The 25,736-nt window shown below is 41.1% G+C and overlaps 1 protein-coding gene and 1 pseudogene across 5 annotated transcripts; both read right to left on the bottom strand.

Moving 5' to 3' along the window:
* Positions 1-965: 965 nt before the first annotated feature.
* On the bottom strand, positions 966-24,889 carry N4BP2L1 (NEDD4 binding protein 2 like 1). Of its 4 annotated transcripts, XM_082435757.1 has the most exons (6): positions 24,483-24,569; positions 18,515-18,581; positions 5,926-6,053; positions 5,528-5,616; positions 3,557-3,633; positions 966-2,438 (listed from the first exon to the last, which is right to left on the bottom strand). In XM_082435757.1, exons 2-6 carry the CDS (start codon positions 18,538-18,540, stop codon positions 2,180-2,182), a joined length of 579 nt encoding a protein of 192 aa, XP_082291883.1. In that variant the 5' UTR covers positions 18,541-18,581; positions 24,483-24,569; the 3' UTR covers positions 966-2,179. The 4 variants fall into 4 exon arrangements, with proteins under 4 accessions (XP_082291883.1, XP_082291882.1, XP_082291884.1 ...); XM_082435756.1 differs by lacking the exon at positions 18,515-18,581 and having other exon boundaries at positions 24,483-24,882; XM_082435758.1 differs by lacking the exons at positions 3,557-3,633; positions 18,515-18,581 and adding an exon at positions 3,439-3,507 and having other exon boundaries at positions 2,342-2,438; positions 24,483-24,886.
* On the bottom strand, positions 15,170-18,508 carry LOC309647861 (transmembrane protein 186 pseudogene; annotated as a pseudogene). The gene has a single exon. The product of its transcript is annotated as a transmembrane protein 186 pseudogene (transcript).
* Positions 24,890-25,736: the final 847 nt, after the last annotated feature.

Here is a 25,736-nt window from a genome sequence, read left to right as displayed (position 1 = left end):
ATATAAAGCACTATGCCAGCTCTATGAGTGATGCAAATGTTAATAAATACACAAAACAAGTCAGTGTTGAGTGTTCAAAAAATTATATAAATCAGGAGCCATGGGCGTTGAAAGAAACAACAGATCACTTCTGGGTGGGATACATACAGTTGGTGGCATTTAATCAATGATTTTTATGTTCGAAACAGGCAAATATACCGGGAAACTATTCTTCTGAGCTCTTTAAAAGCTCTGGATCTATAACCTGGGACTACTTCTCCAAAGCAGCCCAGCCCAGAAACCCTAAGCAGAGAGTCAGAAGTAAATCAGGAGGGTTTGAAATCTGATCCTTTAGACTGCTCCTATGGAATCAAGGAAAGGAATTCCCATCTGGGCTCCCTGACATTTCTCGCCTCTGCTTTCCTAAATGAGTCAAGCCATCCAGATTGGCCTAGTTCTGCAGTGACCACATTGACTAGGATACCCAGGACCACCTGGGCCTGGAAAACAGGGGTATTGTTATGTGGATTATCATTATTATTAGAAGATTATTATGTGTTGATCTTGGATACACAGAATTTAGCCAAAACTATACCTTAGATTCATTCAGATTTACTAAATTTTAGTTTTGTTGGCCAAACTTTGCTAATCAAAGGAGACACCAATTTTTAAAATGTTAATGAAGAAAAAAATTACATTGTTGACAGTCATCAAGATGTTGACTAGATTTCAATGTACTAGATAGATAATGGAATATGAAAGTAATATAGTCTTTCTAATGTGTAGAGCTCAAATAACAATAAGTAAAATATAAGGTTGCTTTTGTCTTTACCTTTATGTCTCCTTTTCATTAAAGAAGACTGGTAAATAAGGTTATAATATAGAAAAATTGGTTCTCAATATGGTAGAATTCTATGGAATTTCTGTAATTAAGTTTTTTATATTCTTAAACCAAAAAAAATATTAGATTCAATGACAAATCCATATAAAACAATACCATATGTAATTTTAAATAACCATAAAAGCACCATTATATAGAACACTTAAAATAGTACTTCACAAAACATTAGAAAGAAGCTGTTGGCCAACAAGAAATAAAGCATACATCCTACATGGTCTTATCTGTGGTCTCACACCAAATTAATCTGATTCCAACCTTTTAAGATTTAATTTGGATTCATAAATTCACTATTAGTGTAAGAGTTGTGGTAGAACTTCGTCTTAATACCACATAAAACACTGAGATTGCTCTTAAGGCGAGCATGACTTTTCCATAACTCAATATAATCTACAGCCTGGGATGCTTCATTCCTTGTACTCCCAAAACTTTGGAGCTGCCAACTGATTAGACACATGTTTATAGGCATAATTTTAAAAACTGCTTAATTATTCCTCTTAAAAATTAGTGTTTTATAAAGGCAGGCTTATTTTATTTACACTATTAGCTCAACAGCCAAAAGTTATTCAGGTTTAACCCTGTTCAATAAAGTGGTAGTTAAAACACAAGATATGACTTTAAATAATGATACTGATTTTCCTAAGTAGCTTGTATAGCTATTAAGAAAGATTTTAACAGACACTTCTAACAATGATACATTGCTAAAATAAAGGAATAATTTCCCAAGGTGTCTGCTTTGAAGGACAATATTCCCTTAGGTGTGTACTTTCTGGCATATTCATTTTAAAGGAAAATCAATATCATCATTTTAGCCACACATCTCACATTTTTGGATACATGGATGATCAAAGTAGCAATGGCACTAAAATTTTTCCTGCCTCCTACTTCTCCCCAACCTTTCCAACTTTCCTGATGGAGATGAATTTCCTGAAAAAATAGATTGCTTCAGAGAAAGTGGTTCTGAAGCTTTATGTTATAAACACTTTAGTTCATTAATGAGCCTATGTGGCTGATCATGTTCTTCAGTATGTTCTCAGGTTTCAGTTTTAAAGTAATTCTTTGTCTAGAGAAAGGGACTTTGTTTAATCAAATCGGCAGAATTCTCAGCATCAGACCATGCATATAGGATCACTTTAACAAATGCTTGTTGAAGAGGAATGTAATGACTTCTGCTCAAAAACTTGCAGGTTTGACTATTTACACTGGAATTAGAGCTCTGACTACAACTGAACGAAGAATAAATACCAAAAATTGAAGTAAAAACTGATTTAGGAAAATTCTGAATGCCTGTAAGAGAGACCTCTAATACCCATGGTGACAACCACCCCTTCTGTTAAAGGAGCTCTCATTAGTGAAGCCGCCATGCGCCCTCCGGTTTGGGAACTCTGCGTAGGGGTTCCAGTACCCTGCACCGCCGGAAGGAGACGCATTGTTCCTGTCCTGGTTTCTGTTCGCTCTGCTTGGTTTTTCGGCATGCAGCACACTGTAAAAGGTAACATCATGTTCATACCGTTCTTTCATTCGGTGTATTTTCTCTCTTGGGACTCCATGAATGTTTCTTCTGCATGGGGGAAAAAAAAAATGCAACTGGTTCGTTAAGGCAGCATATCAAAATGATATAAATTCTTGTATTTTACAAGTCCTATATTATTACATAGATATGCACTCCCTATTCTCAGGATGGAACTCAGACAAAAGCAAAACATCGTGTTAAGCAGTCATCTTTCAGGCTCAACTCCTGCTTTTCATGCTGCCCTGCACACTCCCAAACTACCCTGAGGCTAGCAAAGAGCTAAAGCTTCAAAAATGCTTTGTTTCTGGAAATCTCAATTCTGTGCTTCAAAACATAAAAAAGCACCGTGAGATCCTTTTATTATGTATTTGCCAATCTGTCATGCATATATCTATAATCAATTATGTCAGTCCTAGATACTAGATCCTTACAAAACCAATATTGTTCAATTCTAGTGGGCATGAGAATCAATTGGGGATATAGTTTGAAATGTAATTACCAGAGATTCCATCTATGGAATGGGGTCCATGAACTAGGACTTTAACAACCACTCAGGTGATTCTGATGGGGGTGGTCCACAGATCCCTTTGGAAACACTGTCTGCTTATAACCATAAGATGAACTAGACTTATTCCTAAAAAGTAAATTCTGATCTCACTGGTTACTTTAAATCACTGACATTATCAAATAGCACAGACAGTGAATATCAGAACCCATGCATTCAGTCAACAAGTTAGTATTATTTGGACATTTACTGCTTTACAAACTAGAAGCAGCATCTAGACCATAAATGAACCACAGACTGTTCAACATCTAAAGATCTTTGTTTAGCCTAAGTGCAAAAACATCACTCACAAGTGCAATCCCATGCAGAGGAAAGTGCTTTTAAATGTTCATTAATGAAGCATTTTAGCAGAATGTTAAATGTGTCCTTTTGAAGGACCAAGTCCAAGCCAAGATTTAGCATTTAGCATTATATTAGAAAACTGACCCCAAACTAAAGTCTTTCACATTAATAATTCCAAAGTTATCAATTTCCAAGAATTACCATTTCTGGCCTGAAAACTACCATGTCCATTTCCAGCCTGAAAAGATTCTTTTGTTCGGTCTGAAATACCTGAAAATAGCAGGATACATAATGAGGAACTAGAAAAACAAAGAAGTACCTTGCTAACTCTTGAACGTTGAATTTCCAGCGAGTGTCAGGTTCTCGGAATATAACTTCATAGTTATTTTCAAGTGCCTGATTTTTCAAAAGTACATAAAACATTGAAGACATGGTATGTATGTTTGAGAATGTTTATGCTGCCATTTAACATTTACTACAAATCTTTTCTAAATTCCTTTTGTTTAACCAGTAATCCAATGCCTTAGTTTATGTTAACAAAAACAGTTGGCACATTTCCATACTCAGCCACTCTCAGATTGTATTATGGTTCCCAATGATAAACTGTGAATAATTCTATTTACCATGATGGAAAATTACAAAGGTTCTTTGTTTTGAACATTTAAAAAATAGATAGCTGAACTAGTTTCAAATGCCCTGTCCACAGGAATGAGGAATGAACTCCAATGGCTTCTCAAAGTCCCTTATGTGACTATCATAGACTCACTGCTGTCAAATGCCTTGGGCTATTCCTCATACCTTGGTTTAGAAAGTGAGAGTGCCATAGGCACAGAGCTTGGGAAACAAAAGTGGTTTCCACATCCTTTACATATTCTTCCCTCCAAAAGTAGCTCTCCCTGCTATGCAATATAGTTTGGCTCAATTCACTGTGCCCCATTTCCTTGAGTTTAGAAAATTATTCCCATTTCCATTAGAAACATCAAACATCGTTTACATTCATAAATTGACCACTACTTTTTTTATCTCAAACTGAACTTTCTATTATCACTATTTTTTTATTGTGTTATAAAATACAGAATGAAAAGAACTAAGTAAGCAGCTTTCCTCTTCATTCTTTAGATGGACAGTTCTAATTTGGGAAGGATATCAGATATCATAGGTGGAAAATATTTAATTTCTGGGTCTTACTAATAGCTGTGGATGTCTGGAAAAGATTATGCATGTCTAGAAATTAGAAAATAGAAAATAAAAAGTAAAATGACTTCCCTTAAGCCACTCTCAGTTAACCCGACTCTTGGTTCTGAGTTGTGCCTTAATTAACGTGACTCTTCATGTCCCTATTCATTTCTCTCCCAAGTGGATGCTCGATCCGTGAACTGAAGTAACCACAAAGTTGATGCTAATTTTTCCTACATTCACCAAAGTCCCACAGTCTGGGCCTAAATAAAACTGATGAAAGTACAGTTAGAGAAAAGCACACCTGTATGTAAGCTACTTTGCCCGAAATGTAAAAAGAGGCTTAAAAATAGACTGCCATGAGCCCAGTTATAGAGATATTCACTTTACAATTAGCCAAGTAGGGAGAATACTCAGCTGTCTTCATCCTGCCCCTGTATGTTTCTGGATCTTTTCTATTTTCTGCACTCAGTAAGGAATGAAAACTTATTAGCACAAAAGATGAAATATGTCTTAAAACAGATCAGACATATTTCAAAAATAAAGAAAAATGTGCATATTGCTTTATTCATCCGTTGTTCTGACAGTAGACAGCTGAGCTGTTACCTTTATATGTGTATTTACATTTGTATTCTAATATCTTAATCGGGTTACAGTGTTAATCTGTTTTTAAACTAAGAATTTCATTGCCCGAGAACTTCCATGCAGCAGCACTACATAGTACTGAAGTCCCCAGCGTGGCAAAGATAGGAGTGTGCTACGAACAACATCTACAACTCCGCTGGTAGCACCATCTAGTCCAACATTTCTTGGCAGGTTTCAGCGGATGCTCCTATGTATGCCTTCCCTTAGGAAAACAATCAAGACAGAAACGCTGTCAAGAATTCAGACCAAGGACTATTTTAAAAATGTACCCTGCGGTGGTATTAGCATCTCAGTAAATTTCAGCCATTGAACAGCAGAGAAACACTAAAACCTCTTTACCTGCTCCCTGAGAGAACAACTATTAATGAATATGAGATCGTGGAAGATCAGAAAAAGAAGAAAGAACAAATGTTTCAACTTTCTCACAAAATGTCCATAACTGAAAATTCACAATGATACTTCTTCCTACCATGACTGCATAGGGCTTCATTTCCCAGGCGTGGAGGTTGGTATTATCAATAATAATGGGGGATATGCCATTCCTCATTGCTTTTCTTGCTGCAACACAATGTTATATAACAGTGAACAACAAGCAACAATCAGAGAAGGGTGAGCGTACTCCATATTTTGTTATTTTTATTACAGGATGTGCTCATTACACAACTTTAATACCACCTATTTCAGAACCCACTATCAATAATTTTCTTTTTCCTGGAATCTAGGGAGGTTACACTCTGGCATTCTGTTTGGGGGAACAAATGGCAGAACTTTAGATTAAGCTCCTTCCATAAAGCTTTTTCATTTTGCAGTAACTACAATCTATGTGCACAATAGGATTTCCCAGGGGTGTGGAAAGGAATTTGTCACCTCTTTTCTGGTTCCATTCATGAGCTTCCTCCAGGAAGTCAGGATTGAACTCATAGGCACCATCTTCCCTGAAGAAAAAATCATCCGTGCTGAAAATCAGGGCCCTGGGAAAGTCGTGTTGCAATTGTCTGGAAAGTGGGGAAATAAGAGATTATTTTATGACCATGCATTTTCACAATATAAATCATTTCCTTCCATCTCCAACATTTAGCAGTTTATGAGACCACCAGGTTTGAGTTGTTGAATCTCAAAAACAAGAGATGCTTACTCTCTCTAGAAGGTATCACTTTCGTAGGGGGAAGGAGAGGGCTGACGGGACTGTGTGTGGTGCCCAGCTCTTGAAACTAGGAAGTGCTGGTCACCACCACTGACTTCTGCAGCAACCAGGAGTGACTCCAGATGAACCTTGGAGGCTACGCTGCGGGTGTGACAAGAGTCATTCCTTGTGGGCACAGCCCTTACTGCCATTCCTCTGTGATGCACCACTGCCCACACCCTCATGCTGCAGCCCCTTCCTGCATCCCCTCACCTGTCCTGGGTCCCCTCGCCTTGGAGATCTGTTCTCCATAAGGACCCATCTGAGATAATGGTTCTTGCTGAGGTATGAAATGTAGATTAAAGTGATGTGATGTGTGTGCTACCTCTATTAGGTAACATTTTAGCAGTGACCTAAACCGAATTTTAAAGCCACAGCAGAAGAAAAGAGGCAGATTCCAACATTCCCCATGCCTTCCTAAACCTCTATCACTCTCTCTAGATATGAAAATATCACAGAATAAAGAAAAACCATCATGGAGTTCCCCCTTTAAAGCAAAAAAACCCAAAAAACTGTATTAAGTTCTGCACAAAATAAACTTCACAGAGAAGATGTTCCCACTTGAAATCCTTATTCAGACTTTTCTGGGGAGAAGATGGCTATTATGCTAGATAGGTAACTGGCTAAATCTCTGAGCCTCTTTTCCTCATCTGTAAAAACTATGCATAATGTCACCTATCTCACTAAGTTAGGATGATGACTTAATAACTTGGGAAAGCGCCTCACGCAGCACCTGACACAATGAATGTATGTTTATTTCTCTTCTCCCTGCAGCACTCACCAGCATCATTCTAACATCAAACAAATTCACCAGGCAAATAGAGTACATAACAAAATGGCCATGCTCAGAATAAAAAGATATTTAAAAGTTGGAGGAAAAAAATGTTGGAGGGTGACAAGGGCAGGAAATGTAAAGAGAAAACAGAACTATTCAACTCTGTTTGTTCTTCTCCATCAAGAATTCTCTTTAATCAGGAAAGAACGCAAGGCACTGAAACCACAGATAACGAAGCGCTTGGGTTGAAACAGTTGAAACACTTGGGTTCAATTCTTGACTCTTCCACTAATCAGTCATGTGATCTCTCTCTCTAAGCTTCTGTTTTCCTGACTGAAAACTTGTATAATAATCACTACCTATTAAACAGAGCTTCTGATAAGGCTCAAATGAGATGAGGTATGTGAAAACATTTTCCAAGAGGTAAGGCACTTTACAAATGTAAGGTATGTTATTTTATTAATAATAAAAACAAACGAAGTCAAATTTTCCAACTAAGACTGTTTACATGCCATCATAGTAAAGTACACTGGAGTGTGTACATAATGGGAGAGGTGGTGAAGAAAATGTGGCCATTTTAAATCTACCACAGATACAGAAACTGACATGAAAGAAAAGTATAAAGATCTGATGAAACAAATTTGCATAGTTTCCTTGTAAATGTCTTTTTGATTTTAAAGACACTCAAACTGAAAAGCCCAAATCATAGATCCAAACTTTAACCTCCAATGAGAACAATTATTATAAAGACACCTTAGAAGAAAATCTAAGGGCAACACTAACTGCATTTTCAGGTGTGTGTATTTTATATTTGTAAATGCTTTACAGTTTTTAAATTATTTTCATCAATATTATCTAGTCTAAATCATGAAAGCTTCATTCAGAGTTTAAATAATATTGTGTAACTTATTTTCTTTATCTTTTGTGTACTATGTTAAGCAACTCTGGATATTAGTTCCAGGACTTTTTTTTTGATATCCCTTCTAAATCTGGTTTCATTTGTTTTCCTATTAAGTCTGCCACTTATAGGTTTTGTTTTGCCATTTTCAGAGTTGAGTTTTTCTTTTCATAGACATAGCCTTATCTACTCATGTTTTCCACTGTAGCCTACATGGTCCTCCTAACAAACAGGAAGGCAAAAATATGAGTGTTTTTCACCTTTACAACTCTAATGGAATGTGGGGACAGGAGGGGAAGAAAAAGCGGTCTTCATGATCTTACTGAATGATCATTCCTTCGAAAACTTGTTTTATCTTCACCTGAATGTTAAATTAGCACTGGCAGTCATGGTACATCTTGAATATGCAAGACAATAAAAGCTCTCCTAGCTAAATGAAAAACTGATTAAATAGACAATCTTGAGAGTCTCAAACTTAAGTGGAAGCAATAAATACCATTCCATCAGCTTCAGAAGTGATGAGGATAATGCCCCAGCTCTAGCTTTCTTTATGGTGGTCAGGAGCCTCATGCATTAGGGAAATTGAGAGAATGAAAATAAAAGGGAAAAAAATAGAAAGACAATTACATCCACATAATTTTCACCTCCGCAGCTCCCCCCAAATTCACTTGAAAGCACTACTATGAGAGAAACTCAGGCTCTAATCTTGATTTCACAACTTACATCATTCTTTTATTTAATAATAGAGAACCATGGGAATATATTTAGATATCTATTAGTTACTCCCCACTCGCTGACAAAAAAAGTCCAACATTAGTATGTAATTTTGAGTTGTACCCCTAACTTTTTATTATGGAAATTTTCCAACATGCAAAAGTAGGCAGAATAATATAATCATTCCCCACGTACCCATCGTCCAGCTTTAACAATTATCATCATATGGCCAGTTTTGTTCCATCTGCTTCATACTTCATTTCACCAAATACTGCATCAGCGTTCAGATTTCCCTGATTTTCTCATAAACATATTACTATAATTGGTTTGTTTGAATCAAGAGCTAAACAAGATCCATACACTGTACTGGGCTGCCATGTCCCTTGTCTCATTTATTCCATACTTGCCCTCTCCTTTTTATTGCCACCTGAACTTTTCCCCCCCAACCTTTTACATGTAGAAAAGGTTCAAACCTATAGAAATGAGTTGAAGGAATAATACTATGAACACTCCTTACCCTTCACCTACAGTTGTTAACATTTTGCCTCATTTATTTTACATCTCTTGCACATGTATTTTTGATGTACCATTTAAAAGTAAATTGCAGACATCATGATACTTTGTTCCTAAATGCTTTGTCAAGTATCTTCTATGAATAAGAACATTCTCCTACATAATTATATCACATCTTAAAAATAACATTAATTTACATTATTATAATTATAAATTATAACAAATATTATATATACTATAAATAAATTATAAGTGTATTAATTTACATTGTAATTTTATATTATAGCTATTTATAATAGCTAATGTTAATAGATATTTTTAATTTAAAATTTTAAAATTTCCTTCATGGTACCAATAATATCTTTCATAGGTTCAAGTACCACATTTGGTTATTATGTCTCTTTGGTGTCTTTTAATCTAGAACTGTCCTCATGTCTTCTTTGGTTTCCCTTTTTGAAGAGTCTAGTCGGTTGGCTTGAGACTGCCCCACATTCTGGGTTTGCATGATTGTTTCCTCATAATTAGATCCAGGTTAAACATTTTAAATGTACAGAGGTGATGTTTGTGTACTTCTGATTGCACATAATGACCGTTTGTACCATCGTGCTAAGTTTGACCGCTTGGCTAAAAGGTGCTGTCAGCTAGATGTCGCCACTGTAAAGGTGCATTGCTTCCCTTGTAATACTATGTAATGTTGGTGGGCGGGGGGTGTGAAACACGAGACTCCACGTAACATCCTGTTACCCAACAACCTTTCCCTCAACGATCTTTACATTCATTGCCGATCACTGCCAAATCAGTTATTACATTGGGAACTGCAAATACTGATCATCCCATGTAATTTCTTCTGTCTTTACTAGGCGGCATGGTCTAGTAAGGAAGAGCTCTCTTTCCCCGTCCCCTTTTAATAATGCTTACCATCATTATTCTTTATGATGAGCAAATGGCCCCAAATCTGACCAGCAGGTACCCCTTCAAGCTGGCTCCTGTATCTTTGTCTACACCAACCTTAAAAATACTACTTTTCCTTTCTTATTAGCAAAGTAATAACATATTCAAGGCAAAATATTTTGAAAGAGAAAACTGCAAAATAGGAGAGATTCCTATATTCCCCCACTTAAAAATAATTATTAATATTTTGATCCTTTTTCCAGGAGACAGACTTTTTTCTTTTTCTCTCATCTGGTATTTTGTTACATAAAAACAGAAACATAATGTAGAAAATACCAACTTATTTTCATCAAACTTATTTCCACAGCAATTATTTCCTACCTCACGAAATATGACTCTGTGCCATTATTTTTAATGATTATGACATAGTTATTCATATGGATGTACCATAATTTACTTAACCAATGCTCTGTGGGGTTAGGTATTTAGTTTGTCCCCAACTTCTTTGATTACCAGCAAGTTTAAATACTTTTTCTTATGCGTGCTGGTCATTTAGAGATATTCTTTTGTGAACTGCATTTTCATGTCCTAATAAAACCTCCTTATTGGGAGGTTTATGGCTTTCTTTTTAAATATGTAAAATTCTTATTAAGTACATCAATTTCTTTTTAATTTTGTTTATAATGAACTCTAACATACAAGTCTCAGTTATTAGAAGTTTTCTTAGTCACATGTATCCATCTTTTATTTTCTACTTTCTGTCTTTGATAATAAATTTACAAGTCTTTCCCAACCCAAGATTATGTAAATATTCATCCATGTTCTATTACATTTTACTCCCCAGTCCATCTAAAATTTTAGTTCAGTATGTGGCAATGGTTAAGACAGAATGAAAATGGACCCCTATCTTAAACCACTCACAAAAACCTGAAATGGAGTAAAGACTTAAACATAAGACCTGGGGGCTTCCCTGGTGGCGCAGTGGTTGAGAGTCTGCCTGCCGATGCGGGGGACGCGGGTTCGAGCCCTGGTCTGGGAGGACCCCACATGCCGCGGAGCAGCTGGGCCCGTGAGCCACAATTGCTGAGCCTGCGCGTCTGGAGCCTGTGCTCCGCAACGGGAGAGGAGGCCGCGATGAAGAGTGGCCCCCGCTTGCCGCAGCTGGAGAAAGCCCTCGCACAGAAACGGGGACCCAACACAGCCATAAATAAATAAATAAATAAAAATTGTAAAAAAAAAAAAACAAAAACAAAAACATAAGACCTGAACCATAAAACTCCTAGAAGAAAGCATAGGGGAAAATCTTGACATTGGTCTTGGCAATGATTTTTTGGATATTACACCAAAAGCAAAAGCAATAAAAGCAAAAATTAATACGACTACATCAAACTGAAAAGCTTCTACACAGCAAAAGAAACAATCAACAGAATAAAAAGGCAATCTACCAAACGGAAGAAAATATTTCCAAATCATATATCTGATAAGGGATTAATATCCAAAATATATAAATAACTCATATAACTCATTAGCAAAAAACAAACAATCCAATTAAAAAATGGGCAGAGGATCTGAATAGACATTTTTCCAAAGAAGACATACAAATGGCAAACAGGTACATAAAAAGATGCTCAACATCACTAATCATCAGGGAAACACAAATCAAAACCACAATGAGCTACCACCTTACACCTGTTAGAATGGCTATCATCAGGAAGACAAGAGATTAGAAGTGTTGATGAGGACGTGGAGAAAAGGAAACCCTTGTGCACAGTTGGAAGGAATGTAAATTAGTGCAGCCACTGTGGAAAACAGAATGGAGGTTTCTCAAAAAATTAAAACTAGAACTACCATAAAATCCAGTAATCCCACTTTTAGTTATATACCCAAAGGAAATGAAAACAGGATCTTGAAGAGTTATCTGCACTCCCATGTTCACTGAACCAGTATTCACAATAGCCAAGATATGAAAACAACCTAAGTGTCTGTCAATGGACAAATGGATAAATGTGGTAAATATATACAACGGAATATTATTCTGCCATGAGAAAGAAGGAAATCCTGCCATTTGTGACAACATGGATGAACCTTAATGGCATTATGTTGTGAAATAAATCAGAGAAAGACAAATATTGTATGATCTCACTTATATGTGGAATCTAAAAAAGTTGAACTCATAGAAAGAGAGTATAGTGGTGGTTACCAGGGGCTGAAGGTGTGGGAAATGGAGAAATATTGGTCAAAGAGTACAAACTTCCAATTATCAGATGAATAAATTCTGGGGATCTAATGCACAGCATGGTGGTTATAGTTAATACTGTTATTATACACTTGAAAGTAGCTAAAAGAGTAGATCTTAAATATTCTCATCACAAAAAAGGAATGGTAGTTATGTGGCACAGTGGAGGCGTTGGCTAACAACAGTGGTAAACATTTTTCTTTCTTTTTTTTTAAAAATTAATTTATTCATTTATTTTTGGCTGTGTTGGGTCTTCATTGCTGTGCGCAGGCTTTCTCTAGTTGCTGCGAACGGGGGCTACTCTTCATTGCAGTGCGCAGGCTTCTCATTGCGGTGGCTTCTCTTATTGCGGAGCACGGGCTCTAGGTGCGCGGGCTTCCGTAGTTGTGCCTCGCGGGCTCTAGAACGCAGGGTCAGTAGTTGCGGCGCACGGGCTTAGTTGCTCCGCGGCGTGTGGGATCTTCCCAGACCAGGGCTCGAACCCGTGTCCCCTGTATTGGCAGGCGGATTCTTAACCACTGGCCACCAGTTAAGTCCGGTGGTAACCATTTTTCAATATAGAAATGTATCAAATCAACATATTGTACACCTTAAACTTACACAATGTGTTAATTACACCTCAATAAAGCTGGCGGGGGAAAAAAAAAAAGACCAGTGAATGGTACAGCTGGATTAAAACCCAGGCTTCTGGCCTCAGAGCTATACACTAAACCACTGTGATAGAGTGCTATAAAATAAACAAACCACATTTATCCTTTTCTCTAGTGACATTGAGGTTGTTTGCAATTTTCTCTACCATGAACAACTTTTCGTGAACATCACTGTGCCAATCTCCTTGTGCATATGTAGAATGTCTCCTGAGGGTATATACTCCAAGTGGGATAGCTATGGAATCCTTTTTGTTTGTTTTTTGAAAGAACAGAGCAGAGCAGATGTTATTTAAAATTTCCTTCTTTCCTTCAGAAAAAAAATTTTCTCTCTGATAGAATATATGTTCCATGAAGGCAGGGGTTTTTGTTTCTTTTGTTCACTGCTCTATTCTAAGCATCTAGAAGAATGTCAGGTACATGAGAGATAATCAATAAATATTTGGTAACTGTATGAATGTTTCTTGAATGTTAAGGCTCTGTTGTCTTAATTATGTAAACTTTGTATAGGGTCCCAAACTGTGTGAGGAGAATTTCTATTTACTCATCTTTACGTGTTGAGAATTTTACCCAAACCTCAGATTTACCCCCAAAGAGGACTGGAAGAGAGAATTCTTAGATTCCAGCACTTCCTCTAGATGTTACTGGAATTCTCCTCAAGGACTTTAAGCTGGGAGGCAGGAAACAGATTCAGTGACCCAACAACCTGAGGAGAATGGGGAGGGAGACATGGCTGTAAACATCTTGGGCCAGTCTCCCCTGAAGCCCGGTGTGGCCTGCCCTTCTTGGTGCTGCCAACCACCATGGCACGGCTGAGCCCTGCCCTTGGAGAGATGGAGCTCAGCCATCACCAGCACCATGGATACCGCCAAGCCACAGTGGCTAAGGGGACTCCAGTGAAGAGTTCCCAGGCTGCCCTACTGCTCACTCTTGCCCTCACTCCTCACACCTCCAAAGTAGGGCATGTTTATGAGATACAAAACCAGACTAACAGCCCTCATGTGCCAGTGTGACTCCACTGCAGTTTCTAGGAGAAATTCCTTTCATTATCTTGAATGTGAACAGCACCCTTCCAGAGAATCCAGCAATGCTACAGGTTTCCTCTATGTTTTATGTTTTCAACTCAGCCATGCTCTGAAGAAGAGAAGGAATCAGAAGCACACCCACCTCAGCACTAACTTGTTTTTAGCTGTGTTTTCCCAAAATGTCATAAATCAGATACAGACAACAGAATAGTGGCCAGACAGGAAAACTGTCACTTTGGGCTCTTTTTTGACTGCTGTTTAAATGGGAAAACAGCTGTATCTTTGATACTTATTTTTAAATCCCTCTTTAGGATAACTATTGGGTGAAGGAGATGGCACATGAAACATTTTCACATGTAAAACACAGGAATGGGTTTCTTATGAACGGAATTAAGAGAAGTTTTTTTTCTTTTTCTTTTTTTTTCCCCCTCTTGTCTATTTTCAACAGCTCATGCATTCTTTTACATTTCTCTTTATGTGAATAATCTCCTTTTTGGTTTTGTTGTTTACTCAAGACCCATGCTGATTCTGAGCTACCAACTCTTAGGAAGTTTCTGGCATTAACACATCCATCAAATATTTAGGGCTACTATGTGCCAGGCCTTCTTTTAGGGACTGAACAGAATAAAGCTCCTGATCTCATGGAGCTTGCATCACATCTCATGAAGCTTACCTTCTCATAAAAGAAATAGATAATAAACAAGTATGTATATGCCAAGTGGTGCTAAGTTCAAGAAAGAAAAGAAAGTCAAAGTAAGGGGCAAAGAAGGTTGCAGAGGTGCTACCATGCAGAGGGCCTTTCTGGATGGCAGAGAAGGCCCCTTTCAGACTCTTTTCTTCATCATAACCTTAGAAAGTATGGGTAAAGAACACTGAAATATCCTAGTTAAACAATACTTCAACAGGACTCCTTAATCGTCAAAAGTGGATGTAGGTGTTTTTGTCCATGAACATCACTGGTAAGGTAAGACCACTTTGTGCATTATGAAATCCTGAATCTCAGAAACAAAGGCATGATTCTCTGATCCTAACGTCCTCATTTATAACATAAAAACACTCCATGTTAGGATTATTGTAAAGATCCAGTAAGCTAGCATATATAGTGCCTGCATACAGTCAATACTCAGTAAATTTGGGCTTTCTTTTCTGTCTCCATTACTGCCGTACCCTTTCCCAGGCTCTTACCTTGATCAAAACAGATAGCCTTCTCCCCAAGCCATGCCTGCAATGCGACGGAGAGCGTTATGAAGGAACAATCAGAGGTGAGACTAGTTTTCCTCTTATCGTACTATTTCCTCAATCTCATAGAGCCTAGCTATTTTTTTTTTATAGCTGATTCACTTTGTTATAAAGCAGAAACCAACACACCACTGTAAAGCAACTACACGCCAACAAACATGTTAAAAAAAAAAAAAAAAAAGTGAAAACCAAGGTTCTGAGAGACTTGATAACCTGCCCCAGGACAGGGATTTGGAAACGGACAGACCCAAGTCTTCTGGCTCCCGCCCCCCACCTCTCTGTCTTTGATTTCACAACAGTGTAAACTGTTCAAGAGAGCTTAGCATCTCTTCCTCCAAGAACTGGCTCTTAACAGAAACTTCTGGCCATTATCTGAATGTCACACACAAGTGCAGTTAAGAATCTGCACTCAGGGCCTCTTTCTAAACCCAGTTACTCACTTCTACCTCATGAATTTCCTCATCCCAAAAGACAAGTTCCCAGGGGCCCCAGCAAAGTCTCCAGCTGCCCGACCCCCTCCTTCAGGCCCGCCCACACCCTCAGGCTTCCTGCAGGAGGCCTGGCTCCTGCCCGTTCACTTGAGCTTGTCCAGCATCCCAAACACCTGTGTGAAACGCTTTCGGTCCAGGATGTGTCCGTAGCGCAGGGTGAGGTAGATGGTCTGTTTCCCATTGTACTGCTGGATCCGCACAAACAGCTCCTGAGGCCGATCCTGGCTTTCCGTCATGGGGATCACGTCGGCCACAGGGCAGTATGTCTCCTGTCGCCGGCCCCAGAAGGTCAGGTGGGCCACCCGCAGCATGGTGCCTGACTCGTTCACGTACAGGATGCCCACCAGCCTCCGGAAGAAATGGCTCATCCAGCACAACATGGCCAGGGCAAAGCCAGCGATCCCGCCCGCCAGGCACAGGGAGTTGAAGGTCATGAGGCCCTGGGAGTACCAGTAGAGGCCAGGCGGCAAGGCCACCACCGTCAGGGCCGTCTGTGCCACCTTCAGCTGAGACAAGTACCCGAAAACCCTGATGGCATCAAACCGGTACACCATCTGAAATGTCTCTGTCTCTGTGCCGGGTGGTTTCTCCTTGGAGGCTGGTGGCCTGCTTCCCACCCACCTCCTAGGATCCTGCCCACTGCAGCACCACAGCTCGTGGAGAGCCCTTCCCCATGCATCTGGCCCTGGCGACCGCGGCACAGCTCGGAGGAAGGCAGCCATGACTTCAACGCCTGATGCCGGAAGTGCCTAGCTATCTTTAGGTAACTTGGAATGATAATAATTTCATATTGGGTTCCTCTAGAGTCCGAATGGGCCTAGAACGGTTGCCATTATATAGGGAAGAGCTCGTCAAAATGCCAAGAAGTAACCAGGGCACTAAGTTGGGTTATGTTATAAATATCCTGTCATGTGAGCGAATGAGGAAGAAACATGAGATAACTCTGGGAGGTCAGTGTTGGCTATCTCTCCCCAACACATGATAGTCAGGATAAATATGAATACTTATTTAGAAATCCAAATCTCATCTCTTCCCATGGCCCTCAATGGTACCACATTAATAAAGAAAATTGGGGCTTCCCTGGTGGCGCACTGGTTGAGAATCCGCCTGCTAATGCAGGGGACACGGGTTTGAGCCCTGGTCCGGGAAGATCCCACATGCCGCAGAGCAACTAAGCCCATGCGCCACAACTACTGAGCCTGCGCTCTAGAGCCCGCCAGCCACAACTACTGAAGCCCGTGTGCCTAGAGCCCATGCTCCACAACAAGAGAAGCCACCGCAATGAGAAGCCCACACACTGCAATGAAGAGTAGCCCCAGCTCACCACAACTAGAGAAAGCCCACGTGCAGCAACGGAGACTCAAAATGCAGCCGAAAATAAAATAAATAAATAAGATTAATTCCTTGGTAATTTTCTTTTATATTAGAAGAAACATATCACCAATACTGACAAATAATAACATGTGGCTTCCTTACCCTGACAGTTGAAATCCAGGTAAACTAAGCCCGCTTAATAGGGCCTTTACCTGTTTTTTCATGAACAGTAGATCGAAACCAACCTCATTATACTTTTACCACCTTACTCCCACTAGCCTCTTCCTTTGGTGCAGAAGAAAAAGCTCTGATTAGAAATAAGGAGAATTCATCGCTATGAACTTGATCAAGATATACAACTTCTTGAAATAATGTCATTTGCAGCAATATGGATACAACTAGAGATTATCATACTAAGCAAAGTAAGTCAGAAAGAGAAAGACCAATACCAAGTGATATCACTTATATGTGGAATCTAAAATACAATACAAATCAACGTATCTACAAAACAAAACCAGACTCACAGATATAGAGAACAGACTTGTGGTTGCCAAGGGGGAGGGGGGGAGGGGAGGGAAGGAATGGGAGTTTAGGATTAGCAGAGGCAAACTATTATATATAGGAAGGATAAACAAAAAGGTCATACTGTATAGCACAGGCAACCATATTCAATATTCTGTGACAAACCATAATGGAAAAGAATATGAAAAAGAATATATATATATATATATATGTGTGTGTATATATATATGTATAACTGAGTCACTTTGCTGCACAGAAATTACACAACATTGTAAATCAACTATACTTAAAAAAGGTATATAACTTCTCAGAGTTTAGTGTCTTGAGCTTGGACTAGATGAACTCTGTGGGAACTTCTTGTTCATTTCCTGAGATCTTCCTATGAGCACATTCTTCCCCTTTCATTTCTTCCTCTATTCTTACTGCTTCTCAATCATAACCACATCTGCGACACTGTATTGCCCAATTCAGCAGGGTCTTCTTCCACTACCCCGACAGCTCCAGGACTGTGGGTGGTGGGGATTCTCCTGTGTTACCTTTCTAGTAAGTGATTGCGAACACACACTGCACAGTGTGTTCTTACTCTCTGTGAACATAGGAAGCACATATAGTACTCACTCATCCCAGCCTCCAAAGAGAGGCACTGCAAGGATTCTCAGCGATGGGGAGAAGAGATTCAGGACCCACCTTAGGAAAATTACTAAAAATATAAAAAGTAGCTTCTCCAAGTAGACCTAAGTGGCTAAAACTCTGAGATGTCACCTGCCTGATACTCTATTTTCATATACACAGACTTGGAATACTGCCAATTTCCTATTTTGACCTTGCTTTTATTTATGAGAGCCTTAGCCTCATAATTAAAAACACCATGGTCCAGGCCTGCTGGCTTAGAGCACTGTGGAGTGAGTACACTTTGGGGGTCTAATTACTCACTACTTAGTTAACTAATCCCCTCTTCTCACTGTTTCCCGTATTTTTTTAAAAATTGTGTTTGTTTGTGAAGTATACCTTTGTCCCCATCTCTGTCCCATCATTGCATCACATCAGGAAAGCATCCTTTCACCTCCTTGGAAAGCTGTAATGCCAAGAAATAATGAAAAGGTATTTCTTTTGATGGAAAATTCCATGTCGTCCAGAGATAAGAATGAGGAGAAAAGACAGCTGTCAGTGAACATCCTTTGAACCTTCCAAATCCATGTTACAAACCATTTTTGATGGTGCCAAAACAAACTAGCACATTGCAAAGGACATATGTCCTAGAGTGTGGTCCCCAGACTTTGCTTTGATACGTAAAGATTCAAAAAAATTCCGGGGACTGACTTAAGGTTGACAACTTTTAATTTTTCAAATAACGTCATTAAGAAAAATAAAGACTATACTATTGCCATTTCATTTCATTTCATTTCAAAAGGACAATTTAGTGGTATATCCATGCGAGGGAATGCTATTCAGCCATGAAGTAATGAGGTTCTGACACATGCTACAACATGGATGAAGCCTGAAAACATTAAGCTAAGTGAAATAAGCCAGACACGAAAGGACAAATACTGTATGATTCCACTTATATGAGGTATCTAGAGTAGGCAAATACATGGAGACAGAAAGTAGATCAGAGGTTACCAGGGGCTGAGGGGAGGGCGGGAGGATGAGGAGTTATTGCTTAATGGGTACAGAGTTTCTGTTTGTGGTGATAAAAAATTTTTTAAAAAGATAGTGGTGATGGTCGCACATCATGTAATTAATACCAATTAATCGGACACTTAAAAGCAGTTAAAATGTCCACACACGCACAGAAGAAAGCACAGAGGTAAACAGACGTCCACAGATGTTTTCACTGAAGTCAGAGGATAGAACAGGTGCAGATCCAAGTGAGTTTATCAGTTCAGCTGTGGAAAAAGAAATAGTTCTGGATCACGTGCTGAGAGTGAAAGGGTCTTAGGATTGGAATCCTGTTTCTTCTCTCAACCCTGTACTCCTTTATCCAGATTTTAACATTCTCCATGATCTGGCCCTGGGTTTACCTAACCAACACACTCACTAATATGAACAACCCACTGCAGTCAAACCATGCTCCTCATGAGCCTAGAACATCCAGCTCTTTCCCATCTCCATCTCATTCATGATGGTAATCCTCTTCCTTTGTTCAGTCACATCCTCCTGGTCTTCAAGGCCAGTTCAAGAACCATCTCCACATGGAGGAGACTAGCTCTTCCCTAATTATCCTATCTTCCTAACCATGCTCAACTCCCCTGGCCTTGAACACCACCAGCAAAGAACAGGCTATTCCCCATGAGACTTTACTTACCTACAGCAGTGTACTGGTTATTGTCTTCCATTTGTTGGTCTTGTGTAGGCTCCTTCTCTTAACCTTATTTTGTATATACCTTACTAAGCAAGTGCTAACAGTCTTATAAGTACTCAGTAAATACTACTATTGTTGACTAGTGAAAAATTAACAATAGTTGGTATTTATATGGCCCACACATTCATCGGTGCTTTCACATTCATAATCATAGGATCCTTGTTGACCACAGTACCTTAAATCCTCACAATAAACTTACTAATGGAATATTAGCTTCATTTTAATGAAAAAGAACCTGAAGTGTTCAATTAAGTGCCCTATGCTAGTTCATATGCTAATTAATAAAAATTAATAAAATATTAAATTAATTAATAGCACCAAATAATTAAAATCAGTCTCCTTACAGATTAAAAAAGCTTCCTAGTATGTCCAATCGAGAATAAACCTAGGAAAGCCTTTTTATATAGAAAATGACATATTTACTTGGTTATTTAATAAGTGCTCCATCACACAACCTAGGTCTATCGAGCCAAGTTACTGAATAAAACTATTTGCAGCTAACTTAAAAAGTTATTTTCACCTTTAAAAAGTTAACAAGTAATATGTATTTGTTGTGGAAAAAATGAGAAAATAACTCAGGGGCAAAAGTCTATATTCCATCCCACTGCCTAAAAATCAACAACTATTGTAACCTAGCAGGACCCCATGGGGGCATGCCCGGGACAGGCCTTCCCCCATATCCTCTGCTTTGGCTCCTCTCTGAAGTATCTAGATAATAGTATTTGACGCACATTTCCTGAGTTGTCTTGCAGATGTAAAAAACTCCCCTCTCCAACAAACGGAAGATGTTAACTACTTGATGACCATAAACACACAGCTCCAGGCCTCCTGGAGCCTAAGGACTGATAATGTTAATCCCTGTGATACCACCCTGCTACCTCACCATCAGCCAATCAGAGAACCGTGCACAAGCTAATCACATACCCTGCGACCCGCCCCCTCCACCTGGCTTTTAAAAGTGCATTGCCGAAGCCCTTCCGGAAGCTCAGGGCTTTTTAGGGCATGAGCCACCTCTTTTCCTTGCATGGCCTTCCAATAAACCTTTCTCTGTTCCAAACTCCGACGTTTCAGTTTGGCCTCACTGTGCGTTCGGCACACTAACTTGCGTTGACACTGTGAACAATATCTTTTTACACATTTCTTTGAACAGAAAATGGGATTTTTGTGTATTTATTTGTAGTCAAATGTACATCTATGTTCTCACTAATGACTCATGACTTATAAGCCAATCCTCTATTTTTGTACACTTAAGTTGGCTCACATTTTTTGTTTTTCATATTTTTTTCTATCACATCAAAAACTCTGCTGAACATCCCTCTATCCTCATGCACTTGTCCAGTTATTGTCTTAGGACGAATTCCTGGAAGCAGGACTTACAGGTCAATGGTAAAAACCTATTTTTGAAATGCTTTTTAAATGAAACAGAGGTGACAAAACACATATAAGGGACAAGCTAAATTTTTAGTACTCTGATGTACTTAAAAACTTTAAACCAGCTACAACTCCAACTGTTTTTTTTTTAACCTGTCCAAAGAATTTAAATAGATGGTTTCCACATTCCAGTCCCTGCAAACTATGAAAACATATAGGTGAAAAGCATAGAAATCTAACATTGATTTGGAAGACCAGATATATCCTAATTTCAAAAACATTTTTAATTCTTTAATCAAATGAGAAACAAAAGTTAAGCAGAAAAAAGCTGAACCCGCATTTGTAAAAACGATCTCCAAGTTTTAAAGAAAAAAAAGTTTTATTCTTCTGATCTAAGAAATACATGTTCATTATAGAAAATTTGGAAAATACATAGAATAATGAAAATATGAATTTCCCAGAATCCAACAATACATAAGATAGGCTTACAGTTTTACTATTTTCTTACACATGTATTTTTTAACAATTTGCCATTCTCCTTCTCTCCCCAACCTAAACCCCCAACAAAAAAGTGGGGAAGGCAGCTCCTTGAGGCACATGGCCTGTCACATCCACTACACCTTGCATCCTCCCTGCAGACCTCTCTCCTCGCTGAGCTGTGGACTGTCCTTGCCTACTTTCCTGATTTCCATGTAAATGCACAACCCACCCCAAAGCAGGGCCAAAGTCCTGTGCTCTCAGAACTGCCAATGCCCAGCCTATCGAGAGAACTCACAATGTCAACTCCCAGCTACCTCCTTCACTTCAGAGCCAGACTTCTCCCTAAGAACACCTTGAAGATTATCTCTGCTGATCAACATCTTCGGCAGTAACTAATGCCTCTTAAAATTTATACAGCACTTTAAAGTTTAACAAGTTCTCTCATACACATTTAATCCTCACAAGAGTCCTCTGAAGTAGACAGAGCAGATAGCCCTATTTAAAAGGGAAGGAAACTGAGGTGCAGAGGAGTTGAGATCATAGCTAGTCAGTGGCAGAGCTTGGACCTCCCTGGCAGTCCAGTGGTTAAGACTCTGCACTTCCAGGGCAGGGGGTGCGGATTCAATCCCTGGTCGGGGAACTAAGATCCCACAAGCCGTGGGGCACAGGCAAAGAAAAAAAAAAAAAAAGAAGCCATAAATTGACTCAAAGGTCAGAGCTCCTTACCTAGCAATTATTAACAAAACATTTTTAAGTCTGACAACTAGAAGTTAAGAGCTAGAAAGATCTTCAGTAAATCATCTAATTCCTTCTCAGTATTCACATGTAAAGGAAAGTAAAAAGAAAAGGCAGGTGATTGCCCAAAGTCACCAACTATTTTGTGATGAAGAGGATCTAAAGGCACAATCTTCAGACTCCCAGGGCAGTGCTCACGCCAGTCGTCCCTAGAGAGATGTTCTTTAATAAGCTGGACTCTCATCCGGTGTCTTCCGCTTAGCCAAATGTCAACCAGGAATTAAAATCCTAAAAGTGTAGAATGTTAGAGCCAGAAGGGACCTTAAAGACTACCCAGGCCAATCCACTCGCTTTAGAGATGAGGAAAGTGAGGTCCAAAACCCACGGCTTCTGCTGTTCAGTTCTGTGCACCTTCCACTCACCATATTACTTCCCTTCTTTAGTTATAAACAAAATCTGGCCAAAGATGTTTACTGCCTTCTCGGACACAGTGTGTGATAGGCCACAGATCAGCAAAGCCAAAGTAAAACTGATCGGGATTTGATTTCAGAAGATACCTTGTTGGTAACAGATGCACCCACCATGACTGTATCATAAAATAACCACGTTCTGCTGGGTTCTAGGCAGGCTCCCCCATTCTCTACCCAGACAGAGAAAAGGCCTATTGAAATGTGTGTGTTTCTTAGAAAAGGGTACCGATGGCCCTTTGGAAGTCGCCCATCTCTTGAATCTGTGAAAATGTAGCAATATTGTTTTGCTAAAGGCTTCTACTCCACAAATCAATCAGGAATCCTAACTAAAACTGGCAGCACAACACCAGGGCTGTCACAGTTCCCTGACCCTAAAGGACCCAGACCCTCCTCCCACGGTCTTTGTGTACCATTCAAATCCGCTTCTCAATGTGTGCTACCACCTTGATTCTTCTTCTTTGGTTCCACAGTTCGATGGCCAGTCCCATGGTTCTACAGCTAGCCTTACCTCTCTGGTGAGACGGAAAGCTCTTTGAGGGCAAGGGACCACTTCTATTGAACACATGCTACTGCAAGACACTGTGCTTTGCAGGGTAAAATACGGCCCCTACCTTCAAGAAACTTACACAAGGATAAACAAAACCATGTGCAAAACCAAGCGCAGCCACAGAGGTGTAAACAGGAAGCGGTGGAGCCCAGAGGGCGAGGATAATAAGCCCGAGTCGTAAAGGGCTGGTGGAATCAGTAGGAGAGAGGGCGGTAGAGGGCAAGCCGGGCAGGCAAACCAGGCAGGCGGGCCAGCGCCAGCAAAGGCAAGGAGAGAAACAGTTCAGCGCTGCAGGAACATCAGGCGCAGGACAGAGTGGAGGGAGCTGAGGCTGGAGCGGCGGGCCTAGCAACGTGGGCGCAGCAACGAGGCCGTGCAATTCGCGCTGACCCGATACGGGGGCCGCTGGCGCACCTCGCGAGTAAACCAATTTGGGCTCCCGTTGCGAAGCTGTGTCAATGACGGCCTCCAGCGGCCGCGCAACCCCCTCCCCCGGGCACCTGTGCGCCTTCGCAGCCGCCAAAGCACACGCAGGGCTGCCTCCCTCCGCCAGATTTTCTACGCGGCCGCGCGCCCGGGTCCCAGCCCCTGCCCCTGGGCCCCCGCTTCTCCGCTCAGGTTTAAAACGCCTGTTGCCGCACCGTGGGCGAGTGCCTGCGTACCAGCGGGCGGCCCGGCGGTTTCCTCTGCAGTCGCCATCGGGCTTTCCTGAAGAAGACTGCCCGCGGGCCGCCGACCCCGCGCTGCGAGGCTGGGGGCGAAGGCTACCCGCCCGGCTGGCGCAGGGGCCGCGCGGGGGCCGGTGCCATCTGGGGCTCGCGCCAGGCGCAGTGCCGACAGCCGTCCTCCTGCGAGGGTGCAGCATGGAAACCAACGGGACGGGCCACCCGCGTCTCGAGCCCGCGGCCCGGCCGGCACCGGGTGGCCCGGCTTCCCCCCGGCAGGCTCGGGCCGGGGCCGGGCAGGGGGCTCGCTCGGCCGGGTCCGCGCGGCGCCCGGACGCGTCATTACCTGGCCAGCGTAGTTTTCCCCGAGCCCGGGAGGCCTCGCAGGAGGTAGAGGTGTTTCCGAAAGCTGTGGCGGCGCGGAGGTGTCCCACGCGGGGGCGGCGGAGCGGGCGGCCGAGGCGGCTGCTGCTGCTGCCGGAGGCTCAGCCTCCCAAAGGATTCAAGAAAACTCTCCTCCATGGGGTGGGGGCTGGCTGCGAGAATACTGCGTTCCCCTTCCTGAAGTCACGGTCTTGGCCAAAGCTGTTGTTTTTGTGGCTCTCCGGCCATGTGATAGATGGAGGGGCGGGCGCTCGGAGCCCAGCCCCTCCTTCCCACCCTCCCGAACTGCGCTGCGTGGGAGGGGTCGTCCCTACCTGGAAAGCTGGGGACGCTGGGAGACTGACAGCCGGGAAAACCTGGGCAACGCGACCTCCGCCCCCCTCCCCCCTGCCTCCCCGCCCCCCCCCACGCCTCCCGGTGCCCTTCGCCCTGGGGTCAGAGGCCCACCGGGTGGGACACTGGACACTTCCCTGGGCCGCCCGCATGGAAGGCAGGCCTTCTGCAAAAGCCCTCCCCCACCCCACCATCCACTGGCCTAGACCTTGAAAGTGAAATTATTTTAGTTGACGATAAGAGACCGTGAACAGCATTTTGAACAGTAACAGTAAAGACCATTGTCTCCCCCAATTCGTGAGCACCAATATCTGGCTGGTGTCCCAACGGCTAACACCACTCTCCCAGGGCCTGTATCTTTTCCTTTTTTTTAATCCTTCTTTATCAGCCTGCCAAAAATATTCTTAGAAAGCTTTGTTGCCTCTACATAACTTTAGAAATCTCTTCTTCTTCAAAAAAAAGCACCTCTTAAAACTCAGATTGATTTATGAACAGTAGTATAAACTAGGCCTCCTGAGAAGGACAGGCTACTGCCCAGGTTCATGCCCTGTTGCCACAGGAAAGGGATGGCCTCCCTAGGAGCTTTCAGCTCCCCAGGGAAAGGAGCAGTCTACTGAAACAACAGAAAAGCATCCAGAATTAAGTTCTAAGTTCCAGGAACTGGTGAGCGCCAGTTGGTTGATCACCACAGTACTCTCCACTGTTTCACACTCAGGAGTGTGATAGAGAGATCCTATTTTCTGAACTAAAATTCAAGATGCATGGACTGAAAGAGACAATATTAAAAATTAACACCATCCTGGAACAATCCGGGATATATGGTGGCTTTGGCTGTAATAACCATTGTAAAGTAAATACATTTTGTTTCTGGCAGCTAAGGTAT

This window comes from Balaenoptera physalus, assembly GCF_965194825.1.
Source record: "Balaenoptera physalus genome assembly, chromosome: 18".
In the NCBI taxonomy this organism is placed as follows: Eukaryota; Metazoa; Chordata; class Mammalia; order Artiodactyla; family Balaenopteridae; genus Balaenoptera; species Balaenoptera physalus.
Note: the sequence above shows the minus strand (reverse complement) of the source record. Positions and strands in the feature narration are given on the sequence as shown.